Source organism: Agelaius phoeniceus, chromosome Z (assembly GCF_051311805.1).
Source record: "Agelaius phoeniceus isolate bAgePho1 chromosome Z, bAgePho1.hap1, whole genome shotgun sequence".
NCBI lineage: Eukaryota > Metazoa > Chordata > Aves > Passeriformes > Icteridae > Agelaius > Agelaius phoeniceus.
This window is the reverse complement of record NC_135303.1, coordinates 82,665,973-82,686,850: the sequence shown is the minus strand read 5'-3', so window position 1 is coordinate 82,686,850 and position 20,878 is coordinate 82,665,973. Positions and strand designations below refer to the sequence as shown.

Here is a 20,878-nt window from a genome sequence, read left to right as displayed (position 1 = left end):
ATGCATCTTTTCTCTGTTCATTTCAGTCATTGGGTCTGTAAGGTCAGTTACCCTTGCAGCAAGATAGGAATGGTTGTGAATTTGCATACTTTGTAACACATTTCAAAGGGTAAAGAAGTAACTTTTATCCTGAAACTTATCTGTATGTTGATTTATTTGTTGAATAATTGCAAGTAATTTTCATTCTGCCACCCCTGGTGATATGCATGCCCTACTCAGAAGATGTAGCACTCTTGCATACTGCTGTGGATATTTCTGTGGGTAAACCTGTGATTAATAGCTGCAAAACTAGTCAGAGTGTATGGCCATATTGAGGAGCAACCCAACTTACTTTGGCATTCATTGAGCCATCCTAATTTCCTGTTTCTATGGAATTTGGCTTCATATTGACAAAGAAATGAATGATTAGTTGGCCCAAGTCAGTGCTGAAAACTTCCTCTGGACCTAGTGGACATTGTCAGGAAGTAGCCACAGAGCCCAGAGAGTGATGGTGTACATTTGCACATAACTATTCAGGCATCTGTGTGAAAAGACCCTTAAGAATGCTAATTCCAATCTTTCTTTTTTTCAATCAGTGATATGCAAGAATTATTGCAAACACAGAAGTCTCAAGAAGCAAGTCTAGAAACTATACCAGAGACGAGAACTGAGCTGTTAAATATTTATTCAGATGATGAATATTTAAGGAAAATTCAAAAACGTGTACAGGAAGATACATTTGCTAGAGAGCAACGAGCAAAGAGACGACGAAAAATGCTAATGGATCAGTTAGCAATACATGAGATTCAAGAGGTGGGAAATTGCATGCTGAAGTACATAGTCCATGTGCATTTAATTAGTAATCTAAAATGTGCTTACAAATATGAAATGAGTACTTCTGGAAGGCTGAATAAAATTTGTAGGGGATAAAGGGACTTATACACACTTATGTCTAAATATATCTTTTATGTTAACCCTTGAAAAATATGGAAGGTTGACTGTTCTTCATCACCACCCTTATGACATACGCCATACTTATAAACTTAAAAGAATAAAATTAGGGCAGCAGAAAAAAGGTTATTAAAAATGTATTGCAGACCTGCCTTCTATTTCCTGCCTCCCTCCCTCAAAAGTTGAACAGCCTCTGCTATCAAGATGTATACTGGTTCTAGAGAAGATTCTTATTTAAAAACAACAAAACATGGAATTCCTTGTTTGAAAACCTGTATTTACAAATGTGTCTTAGGAAGGTTTTGATTTGGACTGATGAATTCTGAAATGGTTGTGCTGGGTGATATAAAGAATCAAAATTTTATTTGCAGGTCAGAAATTTGGTGTTTGATGTGTTATGAAATACAAGATATGTCTCTGGACAATGTCTGTGTTGTGTCTAAAAATGAATGTTGCACATCATTACATTTGAATCCTCTCCCATAAAGCACAAGGCTCTTATGGTTCTTCTTCATACATTCCTCCTTTAAAAAGCAGCTTTTAGATTACTAGTTTCACAGATTGTCTCTTTTATAATGATTCTATCAAAACACAGCCTTGTAACTTACTGGGTTTTTTTGATTTCTTGTTATCTTTTATTTTAGTATTTCCCTGTGAGTCCTTATATGTGTTGAACATATATAGCTGAGCCTATCTCTATTGCTAATACTAATAATACTAGTAATAATAATATCTCATATCAGATGTGTAGTATCTCTGAAAAGATGAGCTATTGCATGTACATATATTTTTAGAGCCTTGACACCTAATGTCTGGAAATTTTTTGGAAATGTTAAGAAAAAGTTTGTTGAGGTAAACATCTAGAAGATGGTGCTCAATGTCTATCTCAGTCATACTCTTGAAAAACACCAGTAGTGACTTGGAAGGGTCCATCTCTGCATATATCCTGTCTCCAAGTTCTTATTCAAAGAGATTTATATCATGTTCTTGTTGATACGCATAGGCCATGAAGAAGTTTTGCAACCCACTTGTCTGAAATCACTGCAGTCCCAAAACTTTGGGACTTGCTCTTTAAGCACTCTCAGCTCTTGCAGCCCCAGCAGTGTGGAGAGCTGATTCTAAAAGCCATGGCTACTGGTCTTCAGAGCACTTGGTGGATACAGCAGCTCAGACTGCCTCCAGAGAGGCTCCAAATCAAGTGAAAATTAGCAGTATTGTTCCTTGCTTCCCAGGAAGAAAAATCAGCTTTGCTATATGGAAAATTTGAATCACAGACTGCAGGGACTAGAAGGAAAGACAAATTAGCATTTGACTGAAACAGTAATCTGACCATATCAGAGAATATATTTAGTGGTAATTTTGTCCTAAATTAACAGAGGAAAAACTGTTTTGTTGGAACTTAGTGAGATTTTAGACATTAGATGTTACTTAAGAGAAGTGGGAAGCAAACAGAGGTATTTTCTTTTAAAAATGAATAAATATAGAAAATAGTTCAAGATTACTTTTTCCATCTATTAAGTATTGAACCAGAAAGGGCTTATTGATTGAAATTGCAGCTCTTTATATGCATTCAGGTCTGAGTTTTACCTCCACTGCATAAATCTTGAACATGGCATTTAGAGTGGAAGGAATTTCATCCCTTCAGAGTGCTGTAACGTGTTTCCATATTTATAAAAGCTTATTAAAATAATCTTGTTCCATTTTTTGATTTTTTGGTATGCTGTAAGGTGGAGCTTTGGAGAGAAAATACTTTACAATTACATGACCGTACTCTAGGTGGAGCACAGCATGATGCCAGTCAGATTTTCGTAGGCGGGTGTTGAAAGTATTTGACAGTTGTATGTCTTCATTCCAACTGAACCTTTATCTCCACTATTTCAACAAATTATTGGTGATTTGTACTTGTTATTTTTAATTCTCTGTTCAGATTTTATGTCTCTGATTAAAAAAATTATCCGACATAATTTACTATCAGCAGTAAATTGCGAACGTGAAAATGGGAGGAGAAACAAATTGTTACTACCTTCTTACTTGTCAATCCAATAGATTTGTGTGTGCTAAGCTCCAAGTTTTGGTCATAAAATGGTCATTTATGACTGCTCAACAGCACAGAAATGTCTTACTTTTATGTAAATCAAACAAGGAAATAGAAAAATAGAAGAACATGATACAGTAACTATGTATGAACAACACGAAACGTAAACACGTTAATGTTTGGCCACTGGATGCCACTGTTGTCTTAAGTAGGTAAACTGAAAAAAGCATCTATTATGCTTTCTTAGTAGTAATTTTTCAAAGTATTACTAAGTTGTCCTATTTGTGATATTTATGATTTCTTCCAGCACTTCACAGTTCTCTGTGGAGATGTTGATAGAAAATGTTAGGTCACAAACTTTTTCTACAATTTTTATTTTCTGTCCTTGTATGTTCAGAAGTTTCAAAACTTGCCAGCCTTTGGCTTGAGTACTTTCTACATTCCTTTTTGTATGAAAGATAGCTACTAATGCTGCACTCCTCCATCCAATGAGGATCCTTTTTGAAACTATGAGTTTGGAGTTCGGTGTTCTGAATCCTTATTTGTCTGTTGTGAAGTTTTGAGTTAATTACCTTTTCTGATTTTCTTGTTCCTGAAGAATTTCCTACTGGCTCTCTTTAGGCCTAGTGAGTATGCCAAAGTATTTGATCACTTAAAATATTGAAGTTCTCTACTGAAAATCTGTTTTGTCTGCTGTGAAGTGTTCTAAAGGAGCATCTTCCAATTTCCTTTATGAAGAGGAAATTCACCTAGAGAAGGTGCTTTAATTTCTCAGTGGACCAACTGTTTGCACCATTCAATTGATGATTTGAGTATGACAAATGACCGCTCTGTTAGGGTCTTCAATTCCCTGCCAATAAGGAATTTAACATCAGTTTTCTGCTGGTGAAGGCTTATTGCTGCTGTAATAATCTGTGGTTGAGGGCAAGCAGTAACTAATGAAAAAAAATTAAGGATATTTACTTGCAATAGGAGGTAAATTGTGTAACCTCTGATCTTTGAAATCTTAATTGAAATACTAAGTACCATGGAACAGTGGATAGAATTGAGGCAGAAAAGGGCACTGTACTTCCTGTTACTGCCTTGAGCTCATGAAGGTAAGAGAAAATGGACAGATTAACTCTTCAGTAGGCAGCACTGTTGGAAAATTTTATCACCTGAGCTGTATTAAGTGACACAGGGAGTGAAGTTGTTATGACTGCATTGTTTTCTATTGGATGTATGATGATAATTCCCTCCATAAGCAAACAATTCACAAATAGTACACTACAGCTAAAGAACAAAACAAGACATATTTGAAATTAGATCTTTATTTAGTGAAAATTTTTGTAGAAAGATAATATAGCATACAGGTGAAGGACTCTATGATTAAGGCCTGAGATGAGTGCACATTTTTTATGGGGACTGTCTTGAGATTCAGTACTAGGAAAGCAAGGGCAAAGCCCACATTTGGCTAAAATAAGGAAAATATTAAGATATTTTTATAGTAGCTTAATATTTCCAAGTCACCAGAATTTAATTAAAAGGTACTTATTTCCAGCAATTGTGAAGGGCAAGGAACTTAAAAAATATGGAAAGAGATTTGCTTGCTTGTTTGTTTGTTTGGCTTCTCCCCACCATCAACATTAAATATCTGAATTATTTAGAAAATTCTTCTCTTATTGCAACTGTTGCAGTCATGCTTTGCATTAGAATTCTATTACAGGTATCCTGGCTCCATTCTGTAGGACAGATATAGATCTCTTCATAGAATTTTTTCATAGATAATGTCATATACAATCAAGTTGGGTTTTTCATTTATAGGTGAAGTTACATAAGGTGTTTTGCCCTCTCTGTCACAGATAGCTGATGAAAAAAACAGATTGAAAGAAAATACTTTATTTTGATACTTTATTTTAGTGTATTTTAGTTTTTTTTTTTTTGGGTTTTTTTAGATTATTACTAACTGACTTTACTTGTGCCACTGTTTTTAGGAGAATGAATTTGAGATCTTCAACTAAGATCCCAATTTAAGTCCCTAAATTTGAGTACATTTCATAGCAGTTTTGATGCATCAGAAGCAAATATTCAGCAAATCAGAAATTTCCTCTAGAATTCTGTTGTAGCATTGGTATTTGGCATTGATGCCTATAAGGCAAGCTGATGTTTTTGTTCAGGACTCAGAAGGAGTTTTGGATTGTGATAGTAAGGCAAAACTTGATGTTAAATTAAGCATTAGTTTTGATACCAAGAAAAGTCTGGAGAAGTGTAGCAGTGAAAAGATACTATTATGTTTCAAGAATACTTTGAAAAATAGCAACTCACAACCTTCAAAATGCCTGTGCATACAGACCACATCTCAAGCAATAGCTCAGAATGATTTTCCTTTTGTACTGCATAGTATATTATATTCATGTCCCAGTAAGGACACTGGAACTATTACCCAGAAGTCTTGTATTTTTCTCGGTTTTGAATTCTTCCTCATAGTCCCAGCCTGCTGAATAGGGAAGAATGGAGAATATAATTGCCCAATTCCTCCAAAAGAAGAAAAAATTTCAAATCTGTAGAAAATAGATTTCTCAAGGATGCTGAAGATTATGGCTGAGAATAGGACTGGTGAATAACAGAGTTAAATTAATGATTTGAAGAAAGGGTATATATTCAGATAAGAAGCTGTTATTTGAAATATGCTGCAGTTTCTTTGCACATGGGAAATAACCATATTAAAATGGAGTTAGTCTGACCAGATGTATTTTTACTGGGTATCTCAGTTAGGAAATATTTTGAATTCTTACATAGTTTGTGCAAATTGTACCAATAAATAGATATTAATGTTGTTCTGAATTTATGTCCCATGTAAACAGGTGAATGCCGTCATATGACAGAATTCCTGTTTCTCATATTAGACACTGATGAGTTTTCTAGGAAATAGCTTATCAGCTCTGCTTAGTACTATTATTTTTTTATCTTTTAGAAGGTTTACCGGGAGGAGCAGCTCATTTACAGACTAATGAAACAATCTCAGCATGAGCGAAGGATTGCTGCTCAACTCATGCATGTTCGGCATGAAAAAGAGGTGATAAGGCAAAACAGAATTTTCAGGGAAAAGCAATATGAAGAAAGACGGCAGAAGGAGTTCCTGGAATCCCTTACCAGAGAAGCGGTAAAAGATTGATCTCTGAATCGCTGCAGGACTGCTAGAATACCTTCCTGTTACAAAATGAAATTTGTGTTGTCAACTGTTAGACTTCAGGACTTTGCTAGGGACATGATGATTTAGTGATAAATATATTCTTTTGTCCTTGTTCAAAGTCACAGCTATAAGCAATAAGGATGTCACTGTAACTGTGGAACTGAGTGCATTTTGTACTGTGTTAAAAGTTTGGGGGAATTTTGCAGGGAGAAAGAACAGCTAATCTACCCGATCCAGTGAAAGGTGGGCCTGCCCATGGCAGCAGGTTTAAACTAGAGGGCCTCTAAAGGTCCCTTCCTACCCAAACCATTCTATTGTTCCATGGTCCTGTAATAAGGGATAAAGCTGAGTAACTGAAAATCTGATTTTTCTTCCATATTGATTGTAATGTCTTCATAGGAAGACATCTCTGTGTGCTGAGTTTTAAAAGGCACAGTCTCACAGAGGCAACAGGACAATAACCTAAGGTCCTGTTTCAGGAATCATGTTCTTAATTTCATTTAGATATGATTTGTTAAAGTCTGTTTTTGAAAAATGCTGGAGTAGTTTCACTCATGAGTGCTAATTTCTGCTTTGAAGCTTTAAGTTGATTAAAAGGACTTATAATTCTGTGGAAAACTGCCAAATGATATGCTGATAGTAGGCCATAATGTAATATTAGAATTTTTTTCCTGTCAAAAACCATCAGCAGCTCCAAATCCTCCAACACAGCTGGAATCCTATGTAATCAGCAGCTATAGCTATTGATTACATCATCTCTTTAAGTATGCTTTCAGCCACCACCACAGGAGGTGGTGATGGAGCATGCCACTACAGGAACTACTGATAATTTTCTACCATGACCAGAAATCTTTCAAAGATTGAACAACATCAATAATATGAAATTATTTGAAGATCAGACTCTAGTAAGATAAATTACATGTTCTAAACTGGTTGTTACACTGAAAGCTGCAATTTCACTGCCCTCAAGGACTGAATATGTCTTAATCTGTTATTCATAAAAGAAGTAATGGGCTTCTCCTTTATTTTATTCTATTTTAGAAAGCAAACAAATGGGAATTTACAGAGTGAAAAAAAATGCTTAGATTTGTTTATGTGTTAGTCTGCCTGCTGGTTATGCAACTCTGGTGAGAATCGAGCTGTTCTTGTTTCTTAAGTTAGTTTTCATTTTCGGGACTGTGTACCTCTGCACTTTCATTTTCATTGCAGTCTCAAATTTTTTCCTTAAAAACAATTCTAGGCTCTTGCAAAACAAGAAACTATTGATAATGAAGAACAAATAACCAGAGAAAGAAAATACCATGAGAAAATTGCTGCTGAAAGAGCTAAGGCACGCTATAAAAAGCATTATTCTATGTGTTGGGAAATGATAGACCAAATCATTGATATATCGACAAAAGTAGGAGAATATCGTCAACTGACAAACAAGTGAGTATGTAGCTGCTAGGCAACAATAACAGCTGTTAGGCTGCATTAATCAGACTGGTTTAAGCGCTATAGCAAATGATGTAGTTTCTCAGATATTTTACATGGCAGCTGGAATTAGTTTGAATGTGAGAATGGTAGCATTATTTTTGTGCGTGGATTGACTGGTGTGTAATTCAGAGTGAACTAATGCTACAGCCTTAGCATAATTTCTTGAAAACTCAACTGACTTGAATTCTTAGGAGACCAAAATCCACTAGTGCCACGGTTTGTGGAACTGCTGATTTCCTTTCTTATTAACAAATTCCTTAGTTAAAAGTTAAAACTGAGTGGTGCTCATCTCATCCTAGTTTGCTTCACTAGGTGAACACTTCCTCAAAATAATACAAACAGGATGAATTTCCCAAGTTATATATGCTGCCTGGAATGTCCAAAATGCATCAACTGAGCCCAGATTCTCCTGAGTCCTCCATGCTGTGATTCTCTCTTCTGACATGCCCTAATTACGCAGGGTTTTTGAGAAAGTCCTACAAAGGCAGTAATCTCCAAGTGCCCATGCTGTAGAAGTGTTTCAATACACATGATTATTTAATAGAAATTATATAAATTTAGGCTTATTTAGTATGTGGTAAAATAGTCAACCTAGGCACACAGTTTAGTGAAATTAGTCATACTAACTGAAGAAAAAGTTTAATTCATATAAGTCTGAATTAATTTTGACTTTGAGGAAAAAGTATTCTATAGATTTTTTTGGCAAGAGAAGGCAACACAAAAGGAAAGAATATTTTGGGGCAGGGAAAAGTAGCAATAACAAAACTGTTACTACAGAGCTCTGCTAGCCAAATATTTTGTGATGACACATTTGTGAAAACACTGAAGCCTACAAGTGCTTACAGCTGTCATAAAAGGAAACAAACACTTATAAGAGGCTGTAATAATTATAGGATGCATTATAAACTATAACTAGTTTAGCATATGCTTGTTTCATGATTGGAATTCTTGTAAATTTGGATACACTATTGTCAAATATCCAATCTTCTAATTTTTGTTTAAAACTGTTTTTTTTTTCTTTTCCCTTTTTTCATTTTTGTGCAGCCGTGTTCCACTTAAACTGATGCTGGATTGGAAGGAACTTTTTTTAAAAGGAAAACCAATATATGAACAAGCCTCAATTCAACCTTTGTCAGATGAACCTAGCCCAGAACAACTTGTAGAGCTGAATAAAATCAGTCTGTTAGATGAAAAAGATTATGGTGAATACAAGGTACACCAAACTGATAAGGTGTAATGGAAGATAATACACCTTGCTTTTTCAAAATCATTAACTTCATGTTGTGATCTTGCATTTTGTTCTATTACTGGTTTCTGTTGGCAAGTTTAGACAAGCATTTTCTTTTCATTGCCTGATGTTTTGTATGAAAACTGTATTTTATGTTAGTAGGAGTTATAATTCCATTCTTATATATAACCTTGATTATATTTCATGAGTTGTAGGACCAACATGTTAATTGCAATGCAGTGAATTTTCAGCTAATTGGACTTTAAAGGTATTAAAGGTTACTATTACCAGATTGGAAAATGCAACAGAATGTAACAAGTAAAAGCAGTAAAATGAAATACTAGACATGTTACAAAAACTGAACTCTTAATTTCAGCAATTTTGAATGAAAGCTCTTTAGCAAGATTTATTGGTTTGAGTGAACTATTTGTTTTAATACAGTAACCTTTTTTGGAAATTATTAAAAATGGCTGACATTTTTCTTAATCTTCTGTTAGAATACAAGTAAATATTTTTCAGGGTATATTAACTTAATCAACTTTTCAATACATCAATGTTATTTCAAAATTGAAAGATTAAGGGTTGATGGTTCCTTGTTAAAATGTATTGTACAGTTTTTTAAAAATTATATTCATGGTTATATTAATTAAATCCCACTACATATTTAGACTTTTCAAATAGCCTGGTGAGTAGAATGTGACAAAATCATGGCAAATACCCAGTCTTTTTCTTGTTGGGGATTTATAACTACAATATATGTTTAATTTTTTCTACATCCCAAGCCACTTGGTACATTTTTGTTTTGCAGTGTGTATAGATGTCCATTACAAGTTTCTGTGATGAATGCCTGAAAGCTCAATTTACTGTAGCTTCATTTTTAAGATATGCTTTTCTGATTTATCTCTTTATAAGGTCCTAATTCACAGCATAGCAACTCATGTAGGAATTTTATGATTATTTTCTTTGGTAGAAAAAGGGCTGTACACAAAGTCAGCAAGGAGGACATAAAAGATAGGCAGGAAACAGAGAGCACTAATGAAAAATTAAGTTTTTCAGTCATAGTTTTGTTTACATTATGAAGTCTCAGTAATCTTCTATAAGTGCAACATCACTGAATGTCAGAAAAATTTATTGATACATTTAAGGCCTCTTTTTTCCTGCCAGGCTATTTCAAATTATTTCATAATTTATTCCCAGATGTTGTTAGTCCTATGCCTTCCTGAATCATTATTAATCAAAAACTGGCATCATATGACGTGTGAAATTGTTGACACCAGTTCATACTTATGTCTTCTAAAAACCTAAGTGAACAGCTAATTCTTTCAAGTCTTGCTTCTAGATAAAAATTTGTTGGCTGGTCATTCTCACAACATTTGTAGAGATTTTTCCTAATGTTTGTGAAAAAAGCCCAGGACAGGCAGTTTGGCATCTCTAAAGAATACCTCACCTACATTAGGCATACCAGCTAAAAGTGTCAGATGTATTTGATAAAATACAAGAAAATTCAGTGCCATCAGTCCATTGCACATTACATATTATATTTTATTGTGAGAATATGTTTTTGAAACTACCATGTTTTACCATGTGGCTAATCACTTAATAAATTAATACAATAACCAAAAACCAAGCATAGCATTAGGCACTGTTCAAATAATTGCTGATTTCATTCAAAAGTATTGACCAGGAATTACATAAATCCCACGTGGATGCCTGAAAACTTGTTTCTGAAAGGTAAACTATTTTACCTTATGAGAGGTACAGTCTAGCAATCTTCTGGTTAAAAGGGTCAGATAACTGAAAAGTGGGGGAACCCATTCCACTTGGAATTAATTTTTTCTAGAGGTCTAATAGAATTCAAAGAACTGATCCATCCCTACCTATAGGTTTAAAGAAAAATTATTCAGATAGTGCAAGTATTTGGGTTTTTTTAAGGATGTCTTTTCAAATACACATGAAGAAGTATGTTTTCTGAGAGATAATAGAGAGGGGACATGGTGCAACCCAAAAATATTTACTTTATTTGTTTATACTGATTAAAAATTACTTCTAATTTAAATTTAAATTTATTTTAGACTGAAAATTAAATTGTTTTTTTCTGTCTAGTAGATGTGTTCAAAGTCACCATTGATCGTGTTCTACTAGTGGAATGTATGCTATGGCAATACATGGGTCCAGATAGTAAATTCAGGAGAATGTTGCATATTCTACCCAGAACATGAGTTCAAAACCTTATCTTTGAGTAGAACTTTAGCATTGTTCACTTCTGTTGATGGTGATGAAATATTTAATTTATAGAATGACACAGTTGTTTGGATTAAAGGCTTGTGAAGGTCATTTGCTTAAAGCAGGGCCATCTTCTGAGTCAGGTAAGGTTGTTTAGGATCATTTGGTCAACTTTCAATTATTCCAAGGATGGACATTCCACAGACTCTCTGTGTGCAATCTTCTACTATGCTTTACTAGTCTCATTGTGAACCAGTTTTTTCTTCCTTTTTTTCTGCTTGGAATGTTCTTGGCTGAAGTCTTTGACTTTACCTTCAAAGGTTTGTTGTGCACCCAAAATGAAGTGACAGACTAGAATCTAATTGGAAATATTATTAGTCTACACATTTCCAAACAGCTGTTTAATATTCTCCAACCAAATGAATATTAATATAGGACTAGTATTATTCTGCATACTAAAATATCTTTTACCTTCTCACAGCATAAACTCCAGGACAGCTGGACTTTTCTAGTGCTATAAGATGCAAAACTGGTAGAGTAAAAGTACAGTTCTGTGTTCCATTCTTTGGATGACATTCTTTCATTCTTCCGGTGTGATTGTCAGTAAAATTATATTTACTAGTAAAACCTAGTAAATCATACAACTGATAAATTTCTGTTTATCTCAGGGTAGATGAACTGGAAGTTTCTACTCAGTATTTCCTTCCCTTAATGATGTTTGAATTTGTTTGAGTTGTTGGCTTTTGTTTGATTTTTTTTCTCTCTATTGAATATGTGTTAGGCAAATACATTTGAAATCTTTATTCATGAAATTTTCAGAGGTTTAAAAGTGATACTGGGCAATAATGTTGCCCAATTTTAGAATGCAGAATATTAGGATAGTGGATTTCTAGTACAAAAATCTGCTACTGATTAATTCTATAATATTGGTGAAATTACTTTTCATGTTTATGGAATTAAAAAAGTGATATAGGAATCTGTATTAAATTTGCACAGCAAAGTTCTGCTAGTGGGGAGCTGCAGAGGTGGCTTCTCTGAGAATCTGCTGAAAGCTTCCCCCATGTCCCATGAGTCAATGCCAGCACTGACTCCAAGGTGGTCCCGTCACTGGCCCAGGCTGAGCCAACCTGGGATAGTATGACAACTATGTGATAAAATATTTAAGAAGAAAAAAAAGGTTTTGTGCAGATGTCAGAGAAGAGAGGAGTGAGAAGGTGTGAGAGGAACAACTCTGCAGACACTGAGGTCAGTGGTGAATGACGAGGAGGAAGTGCTCCATGCTTTGTTGTTGAGATCCTACCCTAACCCATGGAAGCTCATGGTGATGCAGAGATCCACGTACAACCCATGGAGGAGGCCACACTGGAGCAGGTGGATGTGCCTGAAGGAGGCTCTGACTCCACGGGAAGCCCATGCTGGACCAGGCTCCTGGCAGGAGCTGTGGCCTGTGCAGAGCAGCCCCTCACTGGAGCAGGGTCCTGGCAGGAGCTGTGGCCTGTGCAGAGAGCCCCTCACTGGAGCAGGCTCCTGGCAGGAGCTGTGGCCTGTGCAGAGCAGCCCCTCACTGGAGCAGGCTCCTGGCAGGAGCTGTGGCCTGTGCAGAGCAGCCCTCACTGGAGCAGGCTCCTGGCAGGAGCTGTGGCCCATGGAGAGAGCAGCCCTCACTGGAGCAGGCTCCTGGCAGGAGCTGTGGCCTGTGCAGAGCAGCCCCTCACTGGAGCAGGGTCCTGGCAGGAGCTGTGGCCTGTGCAGAGCAGCCCCTCACTGGAGCAGGCTCCTGGCAGGAGCTGTGGCCTGTGCAGAGCAGCCCTCACTGGAGCAGGCTCCTGGCAGGAGCTGTGGCCCATGGAGAGAGCAGCCCTCACTGGAGCAGGCTCCCTGGCAGGAGCTGTGACCCCATGGGGGACCCATGTTGAAGCACCGTGTTCATGGAAGGCTGTACCCCATGGAAGGGACCAGGTTGGAGCCATTTGTGAACTGTAGCCCATGAGAAGGACTCAGGTTGGATATATTGGTGAAGGACTGGCTCCTGTGGGAAGGACCGCTTGCTGGAGCAGATGAAGGTTCCACTCTGAGGAGAAAGCAGCAGCAGAAGCAACATGATGAATTGAACATAACCCCCATTCCCCATTCTCTTGCTCTGCAGGGCAGGAGGAATTACACAATTTGGAATAAAGTTTAGCCTGGGAAGGAGGGAGGGCTGGGAGGATGATGTTTGTAGGATTTGTTTTAGTGCTCACCATCCTGTCTGATTTTGATTCATAGTAAATTCAACCAGTTTCCCCAGGTCAAGTTTATTTTGCCCATAATGATAACTGGTGAGTGATCTCTTTCTGTCCTTAACTCATGAACATTTTGTTGTATTTTCTCTATGGCATCCATCCAGAGGCAGAATTACAGAATCTATGAAAATGTTTATATAAGTACTTGTCTCTCAACTAGTTATTAGCAAATATTGATAAATATTTAATGATTATGCCATAATTATAGTTTTTAATGAAGTTCTATTCTAAAAACTATGTTGTTATTGAGTACTATTCAAATTTCATTATTTTATGTATTTTTTATATGAATAAGTACATATATTTAGAAAGATGGAAGGCAAGATTATAGCAATATTGAGATTTGCTAATTTGTCATTTATACAGCACATGACAGGGGAATGGAGCCCAACTGAAGAGAACAGTGAAAACAAACCTCCTCTTAATAATAACATATTGGGTCATGTACTTCGTAGACTGATGGAAATGTTCTATCCTCCAAAGCCCAAATCTTCACGTGAATTTCCTTCATTTCCCATCAAGGGATGTGTTTTGGGAAAAATGTTTAGTGGAAAAACTACCTGTGCAAAGTTTGTTGAAAAAGGTAGAGGTCGTTTGTTTGTTTGCCTAAAATTCTTTAAAATGTTTGTGTTAAAATCCCACTCTTAAATTAAAATTGTTTTGGAAAATCCTTGCATTAATGATTCTTGAACCTCAGATGCATCTGTATTTTGCTGGGGTTGATTGCATGTCATTCCTTTATTATATTCCAAAATAAACTTAGGAACACTGGAACTTGAAAGTAATATTAGAATTGTACTGTAATGTTAATACTTCTTCATTGAGAATTGGGAAATGCTTTTGGTGAACTTCTTTGGAGATACTGGTTTTAGAAGAGACTAGCAAGATAGCTACGTGATTGTCGATAGATACTGTGAAGTAGTTACAGAGAAGAAAGAGTGAAAATAATTTACATTAGAAGCCCAAATGAAATAATTAATTTAACTGATTGTAATAGTTTCTCTGTATGTATACTCAACTCATATTGTAGCTATCTAATATTTTTGTGTATTAGTTTGCAATATTCAGGTACTATCTGTTGGTACTCTGGTTCAGGAAGCCATTGAAGCTTTTCTTAATAATGAAATGAAAAGTGAATCCAGCATAATTTCACAGGGAGCAGAGAGTTCTGGAGAGCAAAATGAGGTAAGTGTATTCCCTAGTTTTGGTCTTGACTCTAACAGGTAGATGGGAATGAAACGTGTAAGGAAAAAAGCATGCTTGAATTTTTTTACTCAATTTCAGACTTAATTCTAAGTTTTGACAGGTAAGACTGGAAGAATCAGCTTGAATTTACAGGCTATTTTTTTCAGTAAGATGTCATTTTCATTCTAATCCATTTCCTGTCATATTTGATACAAGGACCAGGAGAACTTACCAAATTCACCACCAAATCTTCTAGAGGAGCTCGGAACCACAGACACAGAACTTACCACAGAACTTACTACAGAACCCACCACAGAACTTACCACAGAACCCGCCACAGAACCCACCACAGAACTTACCACAGAACCCACCATAGAACCCACCACAGAACTTACCACAGAACCCACCACAGAACTTACCACGGAACCCACCACAGAACTTACCACAGGTAAGTATTTCTCGTTGCACAGATTTTCCTGTGTGTCTCAGGGCCTTGGGATACCTCAGTCGTTTGCATGTCCCAGCAGACGTTTTCCCCAGCCATTCTTTTGTGGAGAAATCTGCAAAAGCCCTTTTTGTTACCCTTCTGCCTAGACACAAGACAAGGCTTTTTCCCCATGAGGAAAGACAAACACTGAAACAAATTTCCCAGAGAGGTAGTGTAGTCTCCATCTTTGTAGGTTTTCCAGATCACATGGGGTAAACAACTGAGGAGTCTGGTCGGACCTTATAACTGATGCCACTTTGAGCAGAAGGTTGTGTTTGAACTAGGTGACATTGAGAAGTTGCTTCCAACCTAAATTTCTCAATGCTCCTATCATTCTAACAGTTTTATGTACCTTCTGTATTGATTTGTTCAAAGAACAATAACAAGCCATGTACTTTTATTCTTTATCTGTAATAATGAATTTGATAGTAATAGCATCATCAAACTTTATTTTAGAACCTATTTTAGACAATTGTCCTGTTGAAACGGATCCATCTCAGGAAGAAATCCAGGAAGAATTTGAATTGGATAGCAGTCAGGATGGCCTATCCAAGGTTAGTAGTCCAATTTTAGTTTCTACTTTATAAAAATACATTTTTTAAAATGGTTAAGTTCATAATTCTGAATTACTGACATGAGTTCAAGTATTTTCTGAAATATGAAAAGGGCTTTTGTGAAAATCTGTTCCTCTGTATGTTGTTTAGAGTTGTACATCTTATTAAAATACTATATTTTTTGGTGAAATCTCACATGTACATAAGATGTGGTATTTTCTATGGCATTTCTGAGTTAGCAAAAATGTATTTCTGCTTGCTGCAGCCAGGCAGATAATTCATCCCATGACAAGGTTTCTTTTCTTTATTTTAAAAATGCTTAATTCTACAGTGATTTTTATGGCCTACTGCTCATTCAAAATTACTTCTGGAGCTATGATATAAAAGAATACCTGTAAAACTAATGAATTTATGTGCTGCTGTATGAAATAATCAGTGGTAATGGAAATCAGAATAAGCTGAGAATCAGAGCACTTAATTTTAATTTCTTGGCCTTCATATCCTTGCTTTCTCTATCTTGTTTTTTTCAGCATTTTTATTGAGTATAATCATGGAAATCAGCTGGAGGTTTCAATTACTCTAGGCATTTTTTTTACAATTTAAAAATGGTCTATTCTCCTTAATAGACTCCCCCCAACTGTTATTGATAAATAACAGCCACCATCCCCAATATAGATAATTAATATATAATATGAAATGTGGAGTCACAGACTTTTCAACAACTCTTTTCAATGACAGTTATGGACATTCTGAGCATACTTCTGTTGCACTCTTCCACAGCTGTCAGTACGTGCCCAACTTGGTGCTGCATCACAGAAATGGCTGAAGAACGGAAAAAGTGTTCCCGATGAATTACTAATTGACATCCTATTGGAAGCCATTACGTATGAAATTGTATAGATGCTTGGTTTTATCTACTCTTGTTTGACAGAAAATTGTCTCAACTATCCTGAAATACAGTTAGCACTTAGGTTCCTACACGAATATCATTTAAGTTGTATTACTCCCGTTAGTATACTGTAAATTAGAAAATAGATTTTCCTATTTATTACTTCAGCAAAAGAGTTATTTGCGAAAACTTAAATTATACCTCTGAGCAGTCTCTAGAGTGATTTTGAAATCTTTATTTATCAACACAGCAAAAATAGTTTTGTTTCTGATTTTTTCACTTTAATTGGACTTGATGTTATTTTCTTCTGATTTAAAATCCATTACTTTAGAGTCTAATATCTGTTGTATTCTGTATGCATCAGGAAATTTAATGTACTGAATTAAGAATGCATGATGGCTAGAGCAAGCTGTTATTTCAGTTTTATTATTAAGCTATCATTTCACTGTGTAATTCTGGTTCTTCATTTCCTTTTAGCCAAATACCACCAGAGAAGGGGTGGATTGTGGAGGGGTTTCCAATGACAATTAATCAGGCAAAGCTATTTGAAAAATCCTATACAGGGATTGATGTAGAAGCGAAAGATCCAATTTCTGAAAAGCTGTCCCTTGCTATAGATCCCAGAGCCCCTGCCCAGCCTCCTCCTACCTCCCCTGCATTTGATGTTTCTATATTATTGGATATTTCGGACAGTCTGGTACTGGAACGTGCAGCTAACATGAAGTGTAAGTTTCCAACTCCTATGAACAAAGTAAAATGACAAGCAGATATCTTGTATCTTGTAGTTAATAATCTTGTAGTTAATAATGCAAAATAGCATTACTGGACAATTTCTTTATATCTCACAGTATCACTTGTTAATTGTACCTTGAATACTTCCAGGTTATTCCAAATACTTCTGTTTGTTTCAGTCAAAGGCAGATCAAAAGTGGGCAAGTGCATGTGTATATGTTGTATTTTTACTCTCATTGCAGCTAAGATAGCACAGTGGGTGGTGTTAGATATCACATAAAACAGCAGCAGGAAAAAAACACAAGTTATAATAGATGCAGAATACACTGCATTACAAGTGTGTGTCTGTAAATAGTGTTTTTCTTCAGGAGACACACTTATAAAGGGAAAAAGGAAATTATAGACAGAGGGATGAGCCAATATTCATTCCCTGAGAATGCCAGAATAAATTCCCTATTGATTACTGCCTTTGTCTTGTCTTCAGTTAGTCAGTGAATGATCAGAAATTGAAGTCAATTCTGGTCAAACAAGGCAAAGACATCAAAGGCTTTTTGAGAGCTGTTTCACTTCCAGACCACACAATTTAAGACCTTGTTGAAACAGACTTTTTTTTTTAATGAGTATGTCATGTATTATCCAAATTAGGAGGAGATTCTTCTTTGTAGTTTTCATTGCAGTGCATAGATGGCAAATAGCTTGAGTTAAAGCACCATGTACATTTGGCCTTTATGTATGGAGCTTTTATGTATAGAGCTTTTGCTAGAAATCTGGCAAGGATAAATGTACAGAGACTTGAAAATTGCTAATTTTAAGACCTTATGCTGCCAAAACACTTGTAACATGTAGTTATATTTATTATCATCTCAGAAATACACATAGAATTTATTTCATAAGATATAAATGTGATGACAGAAAGAATCAATAGAACAATTAAAAATCTAATGAATTAAAGGCTTTTTTAAAATTTAAAGAAGAACTCAGAAAGAGAGAATACTTTGTCTTTTAATGAAGTGAGATGTCTGTTCATTGTGAAAAGTAGGTACTTTGGATGAAACTGGGAAAATACCTTCTAACTGGTAGAGTAGATAAGCCTGAAATGGTCACACAGGAATGCTCCGCGTCTCCAACTGGAGATTTTTATGGCTTAAAAGCATCCACTAGGAAATGTTAGTGCTATAATTGGCTGTGCACTTAAACAGAGGAAGACGCAGGACACCCTGCTGGTGTTGGGTGGTACCCAACTTTTACGTTAAGAAATCTAAGATCAAGGAACACTGAATTTGTTCTTAAAATTATTATTGTAGTTTGGGTGAATAACTGTCTGAATAATTGCCTCTTTGAATATATGCTTATATATTGGTTTTCCACATAGTAGATGAAAGAAAGGCATCTCAGTCTGAAAAGAGCAGCAATCAAAATTCAGATGCTGAAATCCTAGAAGAAAATATTGTCTTGGCTAGGGAGCAGCTGCTACATAGGTAAGTTATATGAAGAACAAAAATATTACTTCAGCCCGATGTTCAGGCGTGTAACTGATCTGAATCTCATGTGTGATCCAGGACAGTACTTACAGTGCTTAATGTTAAGAATTTACTTAGACCTTTCTATAATGTGGAGCCTAAAGGGTATTTTCATTTTCTGCACAATATAAATCCTCCTGGAAAATAAGTTCTTGTGTTTTGATTTCCAGGCTATTGTTCCAAGGGGAATTTAATTTTCAGGTATATATTGCATGAACTGTGTATACATTCTGTATATATATGTGTGTGTGTATCTATGTGTGCCTTTACATCTGAGGTCTGTCACACATGTGACTGGCTTTAAGTGAAATACACTTGATTTGAGTTAGAGATTTTGTAAAATGTTATTTTCCACTTCTACATTTACAAAAACCACTTAGTTTTCTAATTTAAATTGAATCACTAGATGTTTAACTTTTCACAAAGAGGAAAATAAAGAACAATTCTTTCTTCTCAATATTTGATACTGCTAACTGTTTCAGACTATTATATTATGCATTACTATTAGTTTAATTGTGATATTAGAAAGTAAATATAGCTTGTGACATGAAAGAGTAAGAAATATATTATTAGGTGTCAATAGAATTTTGAAAACTTTCTTATATTTAAAATGATGGGGTTGTTGTGGGTGGAGTTGTTTTAGTTGTTAAATTAGATGATCTGCTTTTTCTTTTAGTTATCAATTTTAGAAAATGTTTTGTTTTCCATTAGTTAGGTTTTAATTTCATACATTGATATGATTTTTGTAGGATTTCAGGCTTCCTAAAGACATGGCCAAAATTAGAGAAATGGTTTTCAGTCCAACAAAACAACCTAGTGAAAGTAAATGCAGAGACAGAAGAAAGTCTTGTGTGTGAAACAGTGAAGGAAATTATAATAGAAGAAATTGTGAAAAATCAGAATAGAAGTAAGTTTTCATAGTCTTACTTTCTAGAATTCAGTAACAAAGACTTTGTCTTTTATAATTAACACTAATAGTTACTATATAAAATTAAATGTCAAACCTACATTTTTGCTGCCCCTGAAAAAATCTGAGGATTTGCCAGTTAGTGATAACTGCACCAGAAGCCTGAACTTTTCTGTTGTGTTTTCACCTTTTCGGAGTACATGGACCAATTTCACATAAAATTTAAAGCATTAAATTTAGTCCTTTCTTCCTGGTTTAAAAATTACAGCCATCATCGTCATCTATGGGATAGCATAATTGTATAAGAATGTCTAACTTGCTATTATGAGCATACAGTCAGTACCTCATATCATATATCAGTAGCAGCATAAAAATATGGATAAGTATAAGTGGTTTTGACATTTAATTTTGGTACATCTTAGTTTCATTTTTCCTCCTTATTATCCAGAAAGAAGGAATAATTTAAAATTATTAAAAAAAAAAAAAGAAAAGAGAAACAGATGAATCATCCAAGGGGACAAATGCATCATGTAAATCAGCGATAGTGATCTCTAAATAACCAGAGGTTTTTTCATAACTATAATGAGAAAATCTTCATATGTCTTCTACCACCAAAAAAAAGAAAACCAAACTTGAAAAGCACTTGTAATAGTAAAAGTTTATGCCATTATTCCTGTGCACAGTTTCTAGTTCATAGGGTTTTTTTATATGCTTGTTATATAATTAATGGCCCTGCTAGATTCAACAGCAAAATTCCTATTGTTGCAAATGAAGTGAAGATTTTCTATTTAGAATCCAGCTGTTATATAGAAGTATTTAAGGCCTATTTCTCCCTAAGGAAAAATACCTGGAGTAATAAAAATAATTAATTTAAATCTATAATTTAAAATTAATAGAATTTTAAAATAATTAATAATAATTTAATTACCAGGGGTAATTAAAAATAATACCTGGGGTGTTAAACTAATAAAATTTAATTCCATATCTACGTTCATAGCTTTCAAGCTGTCCTTCACTATTAGGTTCATATAACCAGAATAGAGTATCAGGTTAGTCAAGTGTGTTTTCCCTTTAGTGAATCCATGCTGACTACTCCTGATCAGCTTCTTGTTTTCCATGTGGATAGAGATGATCTCCAGAATGATGTGCTTGATCTCCTTTCCAGAGATTTAAATGAAGCTGACTGACTGGTAGTTCCCTGTGTCCTCCTTCTAGCCTATGTGAAGACCAGGGTGACATTTGCTTTCTTCCAGTCCTC

The 20,878-nt window shown here is 35.4% G+C and overlaps 1 protein-coding gene across 10 annotated transcripts in view; it reads left to right on the top strand.

The window, feature by feature from the left end:
- SPEF2 (sperm flagellar 2) overlaps window positions 1-20,878 on the top strand; it is a 75,148-nt gene that overhangs the window by 12,469 nt on the left and 41,801 nt on the right. For 9 of the 10 annotated variants that reach the window (XR_013179811.1, XR_013179810.1, XM_054652122.2 and 6 more), the window contains exons 6-17: window positions 576-792; window positions 5,919-6,107; window positions 7,378-7,565; window positions 8,658-8,826; window positions 13,713-13,929; window positions 14,401-14,531; window positions 14,748-14,979; window positions 15,475-15,572; window positions 16,353-16,456; window positions 16,939-17,186; window positions 18,566-18,671; window positions 19,463-19,620. Coding sequence is in view for 8 of the 10 variants with exons in the window: in XM_054652122.2 (XP_054508097.2) it covers window positions 576-792; window positions 5,919-6,107; window positions 7,378-7,565; window positions 8,658-8,826; window positions 13,713-13,929; window positions 14,401-14,531; window positions 14,748-14,979; window positions 15,475-15,572; window positions 16,353-16,456; window positions 16,939-17,186; window positions 18,566-18,671; window positions 19,463-19,620 (2,057 nt within the window). In the remaining 2 variants the exon portion in view is untranslated. The remainder of the gene's footprint in view (window positions 1-575; window positions 793-5,918; window positions 6,108-7,377; window positions 7,566-8,657; window positions 8,827-13,712; window positions 13,930-14,400; window positions 14,532-14,747; window positions 14,980-15,474; window positions 15,573-16,352; window positions 16,457-16,938; window positions 17,187-18,565; window positions 18,672-19,462; window positions 19,621-20,878) is intronic. The other variant, XM_077171320.1, reaches the window with a different exon arrangement.